General features: G+C 36.0%; 1 protein-coding gene across 1 annotated transcript in view; it reads left to right on the top strand.

Annotated features, from left to right (window-relative positions):
• The window catches only part of MAP3K21 (mitogen-activated protein kinase kinase kinase 21), a 77,229-nt gene extending 65,438 nt beyond the window's left edge, over window positions 1-11,791 (top strand). The window contains 4 exon segments of the mRNA XM_049788092.1: window positions 4,619-4,769; window positions 5,479-5,576; window positions 8,676-9,458; window positions 11,364-11,791. Coding sequence (XP_049644049.1) covers window positions 4,619-4,769; window positions 5,479-5,576; window positions 8,676-9,458; window positions 11,364-11,791 — 1,460 coding nt within the window.
• The last annotated feature ends 3,540 nt before the right edge of the window (window positions 11,792-15,331 follow it).

The raw sequence follows: 15,331 nt of genomic DNA, 5'->3' as shown, positions 1-15,331 counted from the left end.
GTTTCTGTATTTCCTCTGATTGCTAGAATAAATGTACTATCATTTTTGTTTTGTTTTGTTTTTTGTTTTTGTTTTTGGGCCACGCCCGCTGGTGCTCAGGGGTAACTCCTGGCTGTCTGCTCAGAAACAGCTCATGGCAGGCACGGGGGACCATATGGGACACCGGGATTCGAACCAACCACCTTAGGTCCTGGATCGGCTGCTTGCAAGGCAAACGCCGCTGTGCTTTTTCTCCGGGCCCTATACTATCATTTCTACTATTCAGTATACATCACATGACAGTTAAAACATGAACTCTGAAACCACAGTGTTTAGGACTGAATTACAATTCTGGTTCTACAGTGCTTTGACTTTTGGAAAGTTCTTAAAACTCATTATGTTTCATTTCTGAAAACCAAGGACGAGAGTCTTAAAGGGGTTAACGTAAATCACATGGAATAGTATCTTTTGGCATGGCAAAAATTCAGTATGTATGGACAGGTGTTATGGTTATTGATTCTATTGCTCCTTGAAGCTCTTTTTGACTTTGAGGCCATTATTTTGTCTTTTTTTTTTTTGCAACATATTTTATTGTATGTCTCCCCCAGGTAGGTCAGAGATGTTTAAATATACCTCAAATTTGGGGCCAGAGAGATAGCATGGAGGTAAGGCGTTTGCCTTTCATGCAGGAGGTCATCGGTTCAAATCCTGGTGCCCCATATGGTCCCCCGTGCCTGCCAGGAGCAATTTCTGAGCCTGGAGCCAGGAATGGCCCCTGAGTGCTGCCGGGTTTGACCCAAAAACCACAAAATAAAAAATATATATATATATATATATATATATATACCTCAAATTTAGGGGAATGAATAATGACACATTGAGTTGTAGATGTTATTGGGCATATTTCTTCCTCAAAATATTAGGAAAGATGAGTAAATTCAAGTTAAAGTTAGTAAAGTCAATTCTGAAAGCAGTGAAATAAAACAAGAAAAAACTATTGAAACTGAAACAAAGAATGTAATGGGAGAACTTGGAATCATTTTAATGAAATTGAGGGGCCGGAGAGATAGCATGGAGTTAAGGCAATTGCCTTTCATGCAGAAGGACGGTGGTTCAAATCCCGGCATCCCATATGGTTTCCTGTGCGAAATTGAATTTTTAAAAGTGATTTCTCCAAAATTGTTTAAAGGATAGTTAAACTTAGGGACTATATATTTTAATTATCATTGACTTAAGATAAAATCAAGGTATTTTATCAGTGTGCAAAGAAATCACCTCTTTTAAAGAAGCCACGATCTGATATTAGCACAAAATATTTTCTCATTTTTTCTTTTCTTTTTTTTTTTTTCTGTAGTAGTTGGTTTTGTTGCATGATATTATATTTAGTGGGCACTTGCCTTTAAGAATAAGAAAAAGTGGAACCAAAATGATAGTACAGTGTTGGGTGTAGGGTGTTTGCCTTGTATGCAGATAACTAGAGTTCAATCTTTGACACCTCTTATGATTCCCAAGTCTGCCATTAGTGATTCTGGTCAAGTGTGGCCCAAAAACTAAGACCAAAACTAAACAAAACAAAGAATAGGACAAGAAAGGGAGTTTGAAGAGATCACAGATAAAGTGCTTGCTTTGTGTTTGATCCCTGGTACCCCATATAGTCTTCCAAGTCAGAACAGGAGTGATCCCTAAGCAAATAGCACAGAGCCATAAGTAAGTGCTGAACACCACCTGACGTAATCAGGAAGAAAGGAAGGAAGGAAGAGAGGGAGGGAGGGAGAGAGGAGTTCAATAATTAATCTTTTGAGAATGTTAGGTTCAAGGTATGTCTTATAATGGATGTATTAAAGTTATGGCTAAACACACCCTTTCCCTATTGAACAGAATCAAATGGCACAAAAGGTAAATCACAAATTCTTGTTATTTCAGCGACCTACTATCATTGTATACCCCTGGCATAAGTCCCATTAACAGATTATCATGATGAACAGTAAACTTTGAGAATTAATTTTTTCAAGGAGATGATTTATACCAGCTAAAAACATCAGTAACCCTCCCACTCCTCTCTTGTTTATCTCTGTTTAGCAAAATATTCAGAAAACTATAGATTTCTCTAAAAATTAAAGTTTGAAATATAAATACTGTATGGTTTAGCACTCTACTTCTGGGAATATATCCAAAGGAAACAAAAGCACTAAATTGAAAAGACATATGCACTTATGTCAAGGTTACTATACATTATTTACAAAAGTCAAGACATGAAAAGAACCTAATTGTCCTTTGATGTATGGCTATCCACACAGAACACAAGTGGTGTACGTGATTGTTTTTAATATTCGAATAGCAAGGAAATCCTGCTATTTTTAACAAGATGAATAGGACATGAAAGCATTGTAATAAAGGAAATAAAAATTCATAGAAAAATATACTGCATTTTCCAGCATATAAGACGACTTTTGAAACAAAAAAAGCCAATCGAATATTGGGGGTCGTCTTATATGCCGAGTATATCCCGAAAAATGTTTCAATATGCCGCTAAACGAAAATTATCTGAATATTGCCACAAAACGAATTTTCCAACTCGATCCTGCACTAATCACCGCAAGGCTACTCCAACTGCCTCTCTAACTCAGCCAATCCAAGCAGGCTTTTTATGCATGCAAATTAGACACTGTTCTGCACCAATCACTGCAAGGCTGCTCTGACCGCCTCTCTGACTTAGCCAATGCAAGCAGGCTTTTTATGCATGCAAATTAGACAATGTTCTGGACCGAATCTACACTGTCAAAAGCCTGCTCAGATTGGTCAGAGTCAGAGAGGAAGTCTATGACAGTATAACCTTTGAACCTTTGCTTGTTGTGATTGGCTCACTGTGGTACATACATTTGCAGCACAGGAACATTCTGTCTGATACAGCGAATATAGGCCTAACTTAAGTTTTAACTGCAAAATTAGGGGGTCGTCTTATATGCCGAGTATATCCCAGAAAATGTTTCAATATGCTGCTAAACGAAAATTGTCTGAATATTGCCACAAAACGAATTTTCCAACTCGATCCTGCACCAATCACTGCAAGGCTTCTCAGATCGCCTCTCTAACTCAGCCAATCCAAGAAGACTTTTTATGTAAGCAAATTAGACAATGTTCTGGACCCGAATCTGCACTGTCAAAAGCCTGCTCAGATTGGCCAGAGTCAGAGAGGAAGTCTATTACAGTAGAACCTTTGAACCTTTACTTGTTGTGATTGGCTCACTGTGGTACATACAGCTGCAGCACAGGAACGTTCTGTCTGACACAGCGAATATAGGCCTAAACCTATGTTTTAACTGCAAAATTAGGGGGTCGTCTTATACGCCGGAAAATACGGTATTTTCATAGGTAATAGAGGTATGTGGTGGATAGCGGTTGAAGGAAGATGACTAAAATCTAGAAATTTGTAGTTAAAATAAGAAATAGTGAGGGGCTGGAGTAGTAGCACAGAGTGAGGGCGTTTGTCTTGCACACGGGTGAACCTGGGCAGACGCAGGTTCGATCCACAGCATCCCATATGTTCCCCCGAGCCAGGAGCGATTTCTGAGCGCAGAGACAGGAGTAACCCCTGAGCTGCCAGATGTGGATCAAAAAACAAACAAAAAAAGAAATATTGGGGGCCGGAGTGGGGGTGCAGTGGTAAGGCGTTTGCCTTGCACAAGTCTGACCTAGCACGGACTGGAGTTCAATCCCCAGGTGTCCCTTATGGTCCCCCAAGCCAGGAGTGGTTTCTGAGTGCATAGCCAGGAGTAACCCCTGAGCGTAACTGGATGTGGCCCAAAATCCAAAATAAAAAAAAAAAAGAAATAGTGAATATAATGTACAATGAGATGATTGTGGTTAACACTGATACATGATATATATGAACCCTATTTAGATAAATCTTCAGAGTTCTTGTTGCAAGGAAAACTTTTAATATTGCATGCTTTTGTATCTATATCTGATTATGTAATCTGTAAACAAATTACTGAGCTAGTCATGTAATATATTCAGGACAAATATTATACTATAATCCTTAAACCTATAGATATTGTATGTCAACTATGTTTCAGTAAAACAGAAACTGAAATACAACTTAACAATGTAGAGAAGAAATTCTTAAAATCTACAATATTTATTAAAAAGAACAAACTGCTTTGAAAAACTTAGCATACAAAGTTTGTTTTAAGTGTTTTAAGGTTTAAGTGTTTGCTTTAAGTTCAGTTAGCTTATTTTTGTTTTACTAAAATTAAATATAACTCTCAGCTATAGTAGTTTGTAGCTGTAGTTTGTAGCTAATTTTATTCATTAACTTTGCTTTTTCTTAGTGAAGCAAAAGTGGTTTTAGTGAAAGAAATGTAAGGTGAAAGAGAGAGACATGCATTTTCTTTTCTTTTCTTCCTCCTTTTTTTAGATGCATTTTCAAGGGAGATTTTTTTTTTTAATTAAAAAATGCTAGTTAAGTAGTGGTAGAAGGAAACAGGCTCTCTGATGAGTATGGTGATGAAATGCTGTGTGCATGAAAAGTATATTAGCATTTTAGTATGTTCGTATGTGAATGCTGGTACCATAATAACAATAGTTGGTTGTTTTTTTTTTTTTTAAATATAACTAATGAGTAGTGTTCTCTGTTTAGTGACTTCAGACGAAAGCAATAAAACTTGGGGAAGGAACATGGTCTGTCGACAGGAAGAGTTTGAAGATTTAAAAAGGAATTTTAAGAAGAAAGGTTGTACATGGGGACCAAACTCAATTCAAATTAAAGAAAGAACTGATTGCAAAGAAAGGTATGTATGTGATATCTGGAGGTATTCTGGTGTAGATAGGTATGAACAGCAGTAACTGTCTTAAAATGGGTTATGTGGGAGGAGGTAAAAAGATAGTATAGTATATTATGAGGTGTTTTCTTTGTACATGGCTGACTTGGGTTCAATCCCTGCACCTCATGGGTCTCCTAGAGGCCCTCTAAAAGTAATCTCTGAGCATTGGGCTTGGGCCCCCAAAAATCAAACCCAAACCAAAACAAAACAAAATTAGCTTGCTTATGGTCAGATTTAACTTTTAAAAAGCTACTAGAGGGGCCTGGAGAGATAGCATGGCGGCGTTTGCCTTGCAAGAAGCCGATCCAGGACCAAAGGTGGTTGGTTCGAATCCCGGTGTCCCATATGGTCCCCCGTGCCTGCTAGGAGCTATTTCTGAGCAGACAGCCAGGAGTAACCCCTGAGCACCATCGGGTGTGGCCCCCCCCAAAAAAAAGCTACTAGAATATACAAATCTAAATTAATAGGATGAGTTCATAATGCTAATTATTGTTATTTAGTACTGATAAAATTATGTATTTTATCACATTTTAAGGTTTTAGTTTTACTCTGTTACTCTTTAAACAAAGTACAGATGTATTCTCTTTGCTTTCTTGAAAATATTGTTGGCATATATCTAGTAAACCCTAATTTGCATGTCACGTTGTTATGTAGTTCTATTATCTTTCTCTTATAGAATAAGACCTCTCTCAGATGGCAACAGTCCTTGGTCAACTCTTATAATAAAAAATCAGAAAACAGTGCCATTGACTTCATTATTTGTGGAGCAATCAGGTAAATATGCTTCAGGAAATAGAACTTGTTTGAATTAAACAACATCTGAACATTTACAGAAATTTTATTAATCTTTTTGCCATTCAAAAGCCTAGGGGAAATTAGCAAAATACTACTTTATAGTAATAATCTGAGCTTTGCTTATTATACCTTTATGTTTAGAAGTTATTTTTATACTTACATTTATTAGGCTACACAGATTTAATTTGAAATTCATTCTTTTTATTTTTTGACAGAAAAAATTAGTGTCAGAAGGAATTATGCAGGAACAAATTAGTTTAATAGCAGATATTATGAAAATATGGATACCGTAAAATTCTGGTTGAATTTAAGGGGTAATTTTTTTGGTCTATATTGCTACTTTGAAATATTAGTAAGACAGTTAACTAGTGAAAACTACTTTTTGAAGAGAGTACATAGTAATATCCTTAAATTTTTTTTTCTGGAATTGCTGTTCAATATTCAGTTCAAAAGTGTTAAAGAATTCTGGAAACTAATGAAAAACTATCAAGAATTGTTACTAACATTTCATGGCTTTAGATTGCTTTGTGTACTGCTAAGAAATGTTATAATGTACTACAATCTGGGGACTTGTGGACAAAGTAATTGTACATGGGTTCTGTTCTATTTTTCTTACTATTCTTTGATTGTAAATTCAAAATTTAGGCGTCAGCATGGGGATTTCTTCTGAGAACTCTGTTTATGGGTGATTATCCTTCCACTGTAACTTTACCTTGTCCTCTTTCTTTGCATCATTGTTCTTATAATTAAAAATAAAAAATAAAAAAAAAGAATTGTTACTAACAAAGAAAAATGATTGGTCCCTGTTAATAGCCCTTTGATACAATAGTCAAATTAAGATGTTTATCAAAACATGACATTAAACTTATGAATGTATTATCAAGATTAGACTTAATTTTATAAGCACTCTTGCCTCACACTACTCATGTTCAGTTTTTTTTTTTCTTCTGTATCAGGAAGATGTGTTTCAGTACAAAGACCTTGATAAATACATAAGTACATAAAATGCTCTTGTTATTTTTGGATTACTATATTCTGCTGTCAAATTCTTTGTTGTATTCTCTTACCTCTAAAGGTAAGATATTCCCCTCTCATATTACACACTAAAATTTATTGTCAACCATAGTTTGAAGCCTAATGAAAAATAATTATAATATTAAAGTTATTATTTCTAATTATAGTACATTTATGTGGCTGTCTAGATAAAGGGATTAATCTGAGAAGTCTTCTTGCTTTCTTTCTCTTAATCCTCTGTATTCTTTCTAAGAATATTTTGATCCTATTAGAACTCCTTGTAATAAAAGAATATGTGTGGCTGACTCAGCTTTCTCTCCATTATTTCTGTGGTTCATTTGAAGGGTTTTAAAGTTTCTTGAAACAAGACTTTCAGCTGTCTGGTCAGCCTGAAGGTAACTCTCTCATCCCTCATAAACCTATCCTTTGAAGAATTTTTGCCTTGTACATTTATTTTCAAAAGCCTTTTTTGGATACATTTAATTAAACTATCTTGCTCTTTCCCATATGTCCCATTTTCATTTATTCATAGCTCTTTTTAAATTTAATTTTATTTATAGCTCTTATATGAAATTCATATTTATATTTATTGGCACCTTAATTGAATGTGTTTTCTATCATTTCATAATTGGAATTTTATCTCTATGAAGAACTTGATCTTTTTTTGTTAATCTAGTCTCAGTATCCAATATGATCAATCCTACAATATTTATTGTCTAATCTTAAAATGACTTGATCTTAGTAGATAATGAGTGTGTATCCCTTGGTTAGGGCTTCAAATGCCTGATGTCTGTTAGAAAAACTGGAAAAGATTATGATCAGTTTAGTGCTGGTCCATGACCACTTTAGGGGAAAGTTATTCATACTGAGCTAGAAAGGTATATGCAAGCCCACAGGAGCATACTGAGGAAATCGGGAAGTGGACACAAATTTCACTTGTTGACAGAATTCTCAGGCTTTTAAAGTAACAGATTGTTATGTATTAGATATATTATATTTTGGTTCAACAGAAGGCATTTTCTGCCTACTTTGATTTCCATCTATTCAGAGGGATTTATTTAAGTCCTTATGAGATAAAAAGTCAAAGGTTTGGATGCTTACCATCTGCAGCCATTCCACACCTGATTTATATACAAGTAACTGGATTGAAGACGCTGAAAGATGTTCATTGCTTGAGGGGTTTCATAGAAGCTGGACTGCCTGTGGGAAAATTGGCAGCTGGGTATTCTGAGAGAGCTGAGGGAAAAGGAATATGTTGTATTGGGTGTTAGAAAGTAGATGGATGGACAGAAGAAGGTGGCTTGCGAAGAGGAAGCATCACTGGGAAGAGCATGGTTTTGTTTGGAAGAAAGGCTGTGTGCCAACTTGTGTAGCTGCAGAGTATCATAACTGTAGTAGGACCTAATTCTGGCAGAATTATTGGAGGTTTTAATTGTAGATGGTTTTAGACACCAGATTTAATAGGATTTTATAGTTTTGTTCATTCGTTGTTGGAAGCACCTAATGGTAAAAATTAGAACTTGTTACCCTTTAAGGTTTCTTTAATCTCTTAATCCCTTTGGAGAATCTTCCTTTTAGAGTGGCCTGCATGGTCTGTAGTAAATGAAAACTTCACATTTCTACAAGTTTCCAGATGATGCCAGGAACACTTTGAGAACAAGCAATCTGCTGTATGGCAGTTTTTCGTAACACATGTATTTAATTAGTTGAGGAAAGGGGCACATTTTATGCAATTGTGAAGTGTATTTGTATATGTTTGTGTATGTGTGTATTATGTTCTCAGGTCTCTTTATGACTTTATTTCTACAAGATTTGCTTTACCCCTTGTGTATGAAGAAACTGTCCTAGAAATGAAACTTTGTGTTCCTCTGCAAGAAACCTTGACCAATGTTTCTCAGGTTAAGAACACCGGGATAAATCATTTGCTAAACTAAAGAAGTACTACATGTGCTTAGATTTAGAGTATTTATTGATTACATTTTTAGATTTATTTCTTTAAGACTGTAATTTAAGTGATTTTACTATAAAAGTATACTACCATGTGCATATTTATATTTTATTCAGGTACTTGTGAGGAACCAAACTATTCCCCTGAAGGATTAGAACACAGAAAACCAAAACAAATGAAGTTTCCGAATCAAGCCTACATTGATCTATCTCTTTGGAAAGATGGCCAGAAAGAAAATCCTGTGGAGTCTGAAAAGTGGGAGGAGGGAACTTCTGTGAGCCCTGTAGCTTGCACTCCTCAGGTGACCCCTACAAATAGTCTGAGTAGATCCCCTCAGAAGAAGAAAACAGAGTCTGCTTTGTATGGCTGCACCATGCTACTGGCATCGGTGGCTTTGGGACAGGATATCAGGTATCTAAATAAAGCACAGACTGCTGAAGAACTGTTACTCAAAGAAGAAAGGAAGAAACGTGATGGAATCTTCCAGTGGGCCCCCAAATCCCGAAGCACTGCCAGTTCTTCCAGGAGGCTACAAACTACAGGAGAAGGGAACAACAACTCACCCTGGGTCCCTCCATCAAGTGCTGTGAGCCTTCTGTCAATGCCGGCTCTCTCCACAAAATGCTTGCTACAGACTGATGGAGAAGATTCATTAGAGGACAGCACACATATTACTTATGACCCCAAGATGCCAACTGCAGATTTTTGTCCTGCCATCGGAGGAAGTAGTCATGAGCCAGCCTGCATGCCAGGACTTGTAACTGATCCTAATAGGTGGAAAAGTCATTCTCCAACTTCCACAGAGCAGGCATGTGGGAATTTGCCTGATGTTTCTTCTAAGGAAAGAGCAACATGTCTCACATGGACCATGTCTGATGGAAATGCCATCCAGACTCCAAGTAAGTCCCGTTAGTTGGACAAACAATGTAAAATTGGATGGATATCTGCATATATCTTATTTGTTCTGTTTGGGTAGATCTTTGAATTTTACTCTAGTCTTTTATTTGGCTTTATGATATGGATTCTAAGCAAATGATCAGTACATTTTTAACACCTTAAATATCACATACATGTTAAAAAAAAAAAAAGGTTCTGAGGAAAAACTGTCCAAAACCTTTCTGTTATAGAAGAGGTTATTTCCCCCAAATTAAAATCAGTAATTCGTGGAAGAACTGGAACTAAAATTGCACTAGCTAACCTCCCTTTTTAATCTGGTTGCCTACTATTTCACTTTTCTGTTCTACTGGGGTGGATATTAAGCTGTATTAAAGCTGAAACTGTGGGGCCAGACAAATGGCATGGAGGTAGAGCGTTTGCCTTGCATGCAGAAGGATGGTGGTTCAAATCCCAGCATCCCATATGGTCCTCCAAGCCTGCCAGGAGCAATTTCTGAGCGTAGAGCCAGGAGTAACCTCTGAGTGCTGCCGGGTGTGTGACCCAAAAGCCAAAAAAAAAAAAAAAAAAAAAGCTGAAACTGCTTTCATGATCTTTTCCTGTAATTCTTGAAATACTGTGCATAGACTCTTTTCAGATTATTGTTCATATTTTAAAGTTAATTGGTTTAATCAATACCCTTTTGTAAATCTGTAGAATGTAAGTAATTTAGAATTGCGCAAGGAGAAATTTTAGCACTGTAATCCCCTATGAGGTCAGTCTTTTCTTAATTATAAAAACATTTATTTTCTAAAGTGGCAATAAGTAATTTCCTCAAAACAACAAAAGTATAAAGTCATGTAAAAACTTCATGTTTTAAAATTATATATATATATATATATTTTTTTTTTTTTTTTTTTTTTTTGGTTTTTGGGCCACACCTGGTGGTGCTCAGGGGTTACTCCTGGCTGTCTGCTCAGAAATAGCTCCTGGCAGGCACGGGGGACCATATGGGACACCAGGATTCGAATCAACCACCTTTGGTCCTGGATCGGCTGCTTGTAAGGCAAACACCGCTGTGCTATCTCTCCGGGCCCTTAAAAATATTTTTTATTTAAGTAACATGATTATAGTTGGGTTTCAGTTGGAAACAATACCGCCGTTCACCAGTGTAACATTTCCCCCTCCCAGTACCCCCCCATCCCCTGCCTGTATTCAAGACAGACATTCTACTACAATTATTTGTTTTTAAGTTAAAACTTCTTATTTTAATTATTATTTTAGAGTATAATTTGAAAGTAAAATTTAATCACAATAACCATACTTTTTAAGTCTTAATTTTACTGTAGTCTAGTTTTGAAGTCTACACTGTTTATAAACAAAATATAATGTCCATTATAGTGCTTATATACACTTCAGTGATGTAACTGTTTACAAATGCATTTTGTATAAATTAAACCAATTTTTCCTTTCTGGGACAGTGCTTTTATCCCTTGACTTTATTTATGTATTTGTTTGTTTTATTTGTTTTTGGTTTAAAAACTTATTAAGATATAATTAGACAATGAGACATTTCACCCACTTAAAGTGGATGGTTAAATTATTTTTCTATCCTGTTTTATTTTTATTATGTTCTGGTTTTTGGTGGTTTTGGGGAGGTTGTGTTTTTGGGTCACACTTGGCAGTGCTCAGGGGTTGCTTCTGGCTCTGCACTCAGAAAGCACTCCTGGAAGGCATGGGGCACAATATGGGATGCCAGGATTTGAACCACATTTGTCCTGGATTGATTTCATGAAAAGCAAATGCCTTACTGCTGTACTATTTGAAGCAGTTACCTAGCTGTGTTACCATCCTTGTAATTTATTTTTATACTCATTGTTTTAGAAGTTATTGCCTCTCTAATTTCACACTTTCTTTTCTTTCCTAACTAGCTGGTGCAACTATTGTTTCAACTAATCAAGTCCCAAAACTACAACCAGAACTGTGTTTGGGGTTTTCCCATTCATCAAATAGTCCTCACAGTAACCTGCCCAGTACCGTCCTTACTGAACAACGGAGAACTGTCAATAGTGTGCCTCTTTCTGGCTCCTACTCCTTGAGAAGGTCTTCAGATTCTCTACAGACTTTCCCATGGAGAACAAAGCCACTTCCTTTACAAACTCACTGGGTAGTGGATGGTACAGGGCCAACCGCTCACTGTTCCCTTGATGACAAGGACAGAACTAAATCTCACATGCCTTCCTTATTGGATGCTGATGTGGAAGGGCAGAAGATGGACAGCACAGTGCCTCTGTGTAGGATGAAGAGCAGAACTAGCCGTCCATCTATATATGACCTCGAGAAAGAATTTCTGTCTTAAGTGCCTTAAATTGGTCAATCATTTCTTTCTTTTTTTTTTCAAGGGAAAAAAATTAAGGCATTGTGTTTCATGTTGAATTATTAATGCTGCTGTGTTTTCAGAAACTATGGCCATGTTATTTCAATAATAATAGATGTTTGTTTTTTTACAAAATTGTATGATTTTTTTAGCTGTTTATATTTGTTTCTTATTTTTCCCTGCAGTAGGTACTTATCTATTAACTTGAATTAAACACAAGTATAAAACAAATATGTGCAAGCAATTTAATACTGTATTGGGTGGGATTTCTATAAGCACAATGTTAATATTCTCTACTCATATATAAGATAATCTGTACAGGCAAATTGTTATAAGAGGTACAGTACTATTTGCAGCAATGTGTTGGGTGGGATTATTTTAAGCACAATGTTAATATTTTGTACTCAGTTTAATTTTAATAGTCATACAGTGAAATTGTTATAAGAGATACTGTTTTGGGGCCGGGTGGTGGCGCTAAAGGTAAGGTGCCTGCCTTCCCTGTGCTAGCCTTGGACGGACGGCAGTTCGATCCCCCGGTGTCCCATATGGTCCCCCAAGCCAGGAGCAACTTCTGAGCGCATAGCCAGGAGTAACCCCTGAGCATTACCGGGTGTGGCCCCCCCCCAAAAAAATATAAGAGATACTGTTTTAATTTTCTTCCCTCCTTCATTCCTTCTGTTCTCTCTCCCTTTTCTATTCTCCCTCTCTCCCTCCTCCCTTCCTTCCTTCCTTCCTTCCTCCCTCCCTCCCTCCCTCCCTCCCTCCCTCCTCCTCCCTCCCATCCCTCCCTCCCTCCCTCTCCCCCTCCCTCCCATCCTTCCTTCCTTCCTTCCCTTCCTCCTTCCTTCTTCCTTCCTTCCTCCCTCCCTCCCTCCCTCCCTCCTCCCTCCCTCCCTCCATCCCTCCTCCCTCCCTCCCTTCCTTCCTCCCTTCCTTCCTTCCTTCCTTCCTTCCTTCCTTTCCTTCCTTCCTTCCTTCCTTCCTTCCTTCCTTCCTTCCTTCCTTCCGTCCTTTCTTCCTTCCTTCCTTCTGTAACAATGAAATAATAATAATAATGTGATATTAGTAAATAAAAGTTTTTATTAAATTTCTTTTGAAACTAGGATAAATGCAGTCCTGTTTAAACTAATGCAGCAGTACCTTATACTGCATAAATATATCCAATTCTCACTTAAATTATGCAATAATTTTCTCTCTGAGGAAATTTCACTGAATGTAACTTGTTGAAGTTTTATTGAATGTAACAAATATTTTATATGTTAGAACTCCAAATATTTTTTTTTCATTTTGAACCATATAAGGTGCCTGGGATTAAACCTGGTGATCTATTATAAGTTAAGAATCTTATCCACTGTACAGGATCCACTCTGATCCTTCTCAAAAAAATTTTTTTAAAGATTAGTCATTGACATTTGGCTAAAATCATATTATATAAGAAAAGCTCCCCTGTAAATTTTTTTGTTTTGTTTTGTTTTTTGGGTCACAACCTGCAGCGCTCAGGAGTTACTCCTGGCTTTATGCTTAGAAGTCGCTCCTAGCAGGCTCAGGGGACCATTTGGGATGCCGGGATTCGAACCACCGACCTTCTGCATGAAATGCAAACACTTTACCTTCAGGCTATCTCTCTGACTCCTCCCCTGTAAATTATTGTATGAAAGAATCTTCATTAGTAGTAATGTATTCAGTACCCAGAAGTACAATAAAAAAGAATTTGTGTACATGTATCATGTATTGTAAACATTCAGATCATTTAATTTCATTTTCCTTAAATCCTAGTACTCCAAATAAAGAACAACATAGCCAGAAAAAGATACAGAAGTTCCATTAGTATATTATATAGTTATCTCACTTTTCAGTTGTGATTCAATGTTAGACAACTGCTGAAATAAACTGATGCAGTTGAAAGGACAACATATTTTATAGATTATTTTCAGATATAATTTTAAAAATGTATTTTTTGGTAGCAGATCAGATTTGTACATGATTTAAAGATATTTGGTGAGCCACTTATAAATTATACATATGTGATACAAATAGACTGAATTATTAAGCTATAGAAATGGTTACCCAGAAGCTTGATAAGTTTGCCCGGCTCCTTTTCATTAAATATATAAACTTCCTCTTTTATCACTAGAATCTAGAATTCAGATGATAGACAATATTTAAATTATTTTATACAATAAAAGTCTAAATTGCAAACTTCATTTTATACTTTAAACTTTAACTTGGCCTAAGTTTCACCGAATGTCTGAAATGCCAGCAATATAAATCAGGTGTGATAAAACATTTTCTGGTAATAAAAACTATATTGTTTGTTTTAGACTATCTTAGTCTTCCTGCAGGTAATACCCCAGCAGATGATGATTAGGCCACAGATGTATATGAATATAGGCTCACATCATTCCCTATGCAAAATAATATGTGTTTAAGATTTCTTTCAGCAAAATCTCAGGTGCTCACAACATAATGTGGTATTATTCTATGGTTTGGTTTTAACTTTTTGATCTTTACAGTATTAGGTAATTAAAATGTTTTATAAAATTTTTATCACATTTGAAATGACAGTTGGCATGAAAATTCCTTCTATAGATAAAGGAAAAACATGCTTTAAAAAAGGTGTGCCTAAAATGAAAGTAGAAATATGGAAACTAATTTTCTCAGTTTTGCTTCTACCAAAATTGTGTGTATATGTGTGTTTGTGTGTGTGTGAGTGTGTGAGTGAGAGTGTGTGTGTGTGTGTGTGTGTGTTTGGTATGGATGTAAGTGTGTGGTTGGATGGTTGGAAAATTTGGTGTATATTTTTTACCTTTATTCCTGCTCCCATTTAGCTTTATTTTTATGAGTTCTTTATTGTGATAAGCTTGAAAATGAAACTGTATTAAAAAGATAATTGTAATATAATGATTGAATCTCACATTATTTCAAATGGTTAATTTTTTCTATGATCTATTGTACATTTGTAATTTTTCATGTCTATTAGTATACTTAGTAAATCTTTTTATTTATTTTAATAGACTTTATAACACACTGGAAGATACATGAAATTGATTGCTGTTAGTCAATAATAAGGGTGGTCTTTTTGCAAAGATTTAAGACCCTGACCTCTTATCTGTATTATGAAGCCTTATGACTTAAAAAGATGTTTACATGTGTTATCTATTTTTTTAATAAATTTTTTATAGTTAGACTCTGCTCAGTGGCTTTGATCTTTTGGTGATTATGACAGTTGGTTGTAGTTAATTTGTGTTCAGTAAAAATTATGTGATAAAGATTATTAATACCTGATAAACCAGATATTTAACTGCTAAATTCACTAAAAATACTAAATTAGTCATAAACTTAACTACTTTTTATTTATTTGGAGGTTTTGGGTCATACACAGCAGTCTTCTGCAGTTACTCCTAACTTGGTACAAGGGTCATTCCTGGTAGTGTCAGTTCCTGCTTTTCAGAGGAAAAATTTTGTAACAAGGATTTACAGAAAAAGGAAGTCTTGGGGCTGGAGCCCTGGTGCAAGCGATAG

The sequence above is a fragment of the Suncus etruscus genome, chromosome 15 (assembly GCF_024139225.1).
Source record: "Suncus etruscus isolate mSunEtr1 chromosome 15, mSunEtr1.pri.cur, whole genome shotgun sequence".
Classification (NCBI taxonomy): domain Eukaryota; kingdom Metazoa; phylum Chordata; class Mammalia; order Eulipotyphla; family Soricidae; genus Suncus; species Suncus etruscus.
The sequence above is the reverse complement of the archived record's forward strand: the minus strand, read 5'-3'. Positions and strand labels throughout refer to the sequence as shown.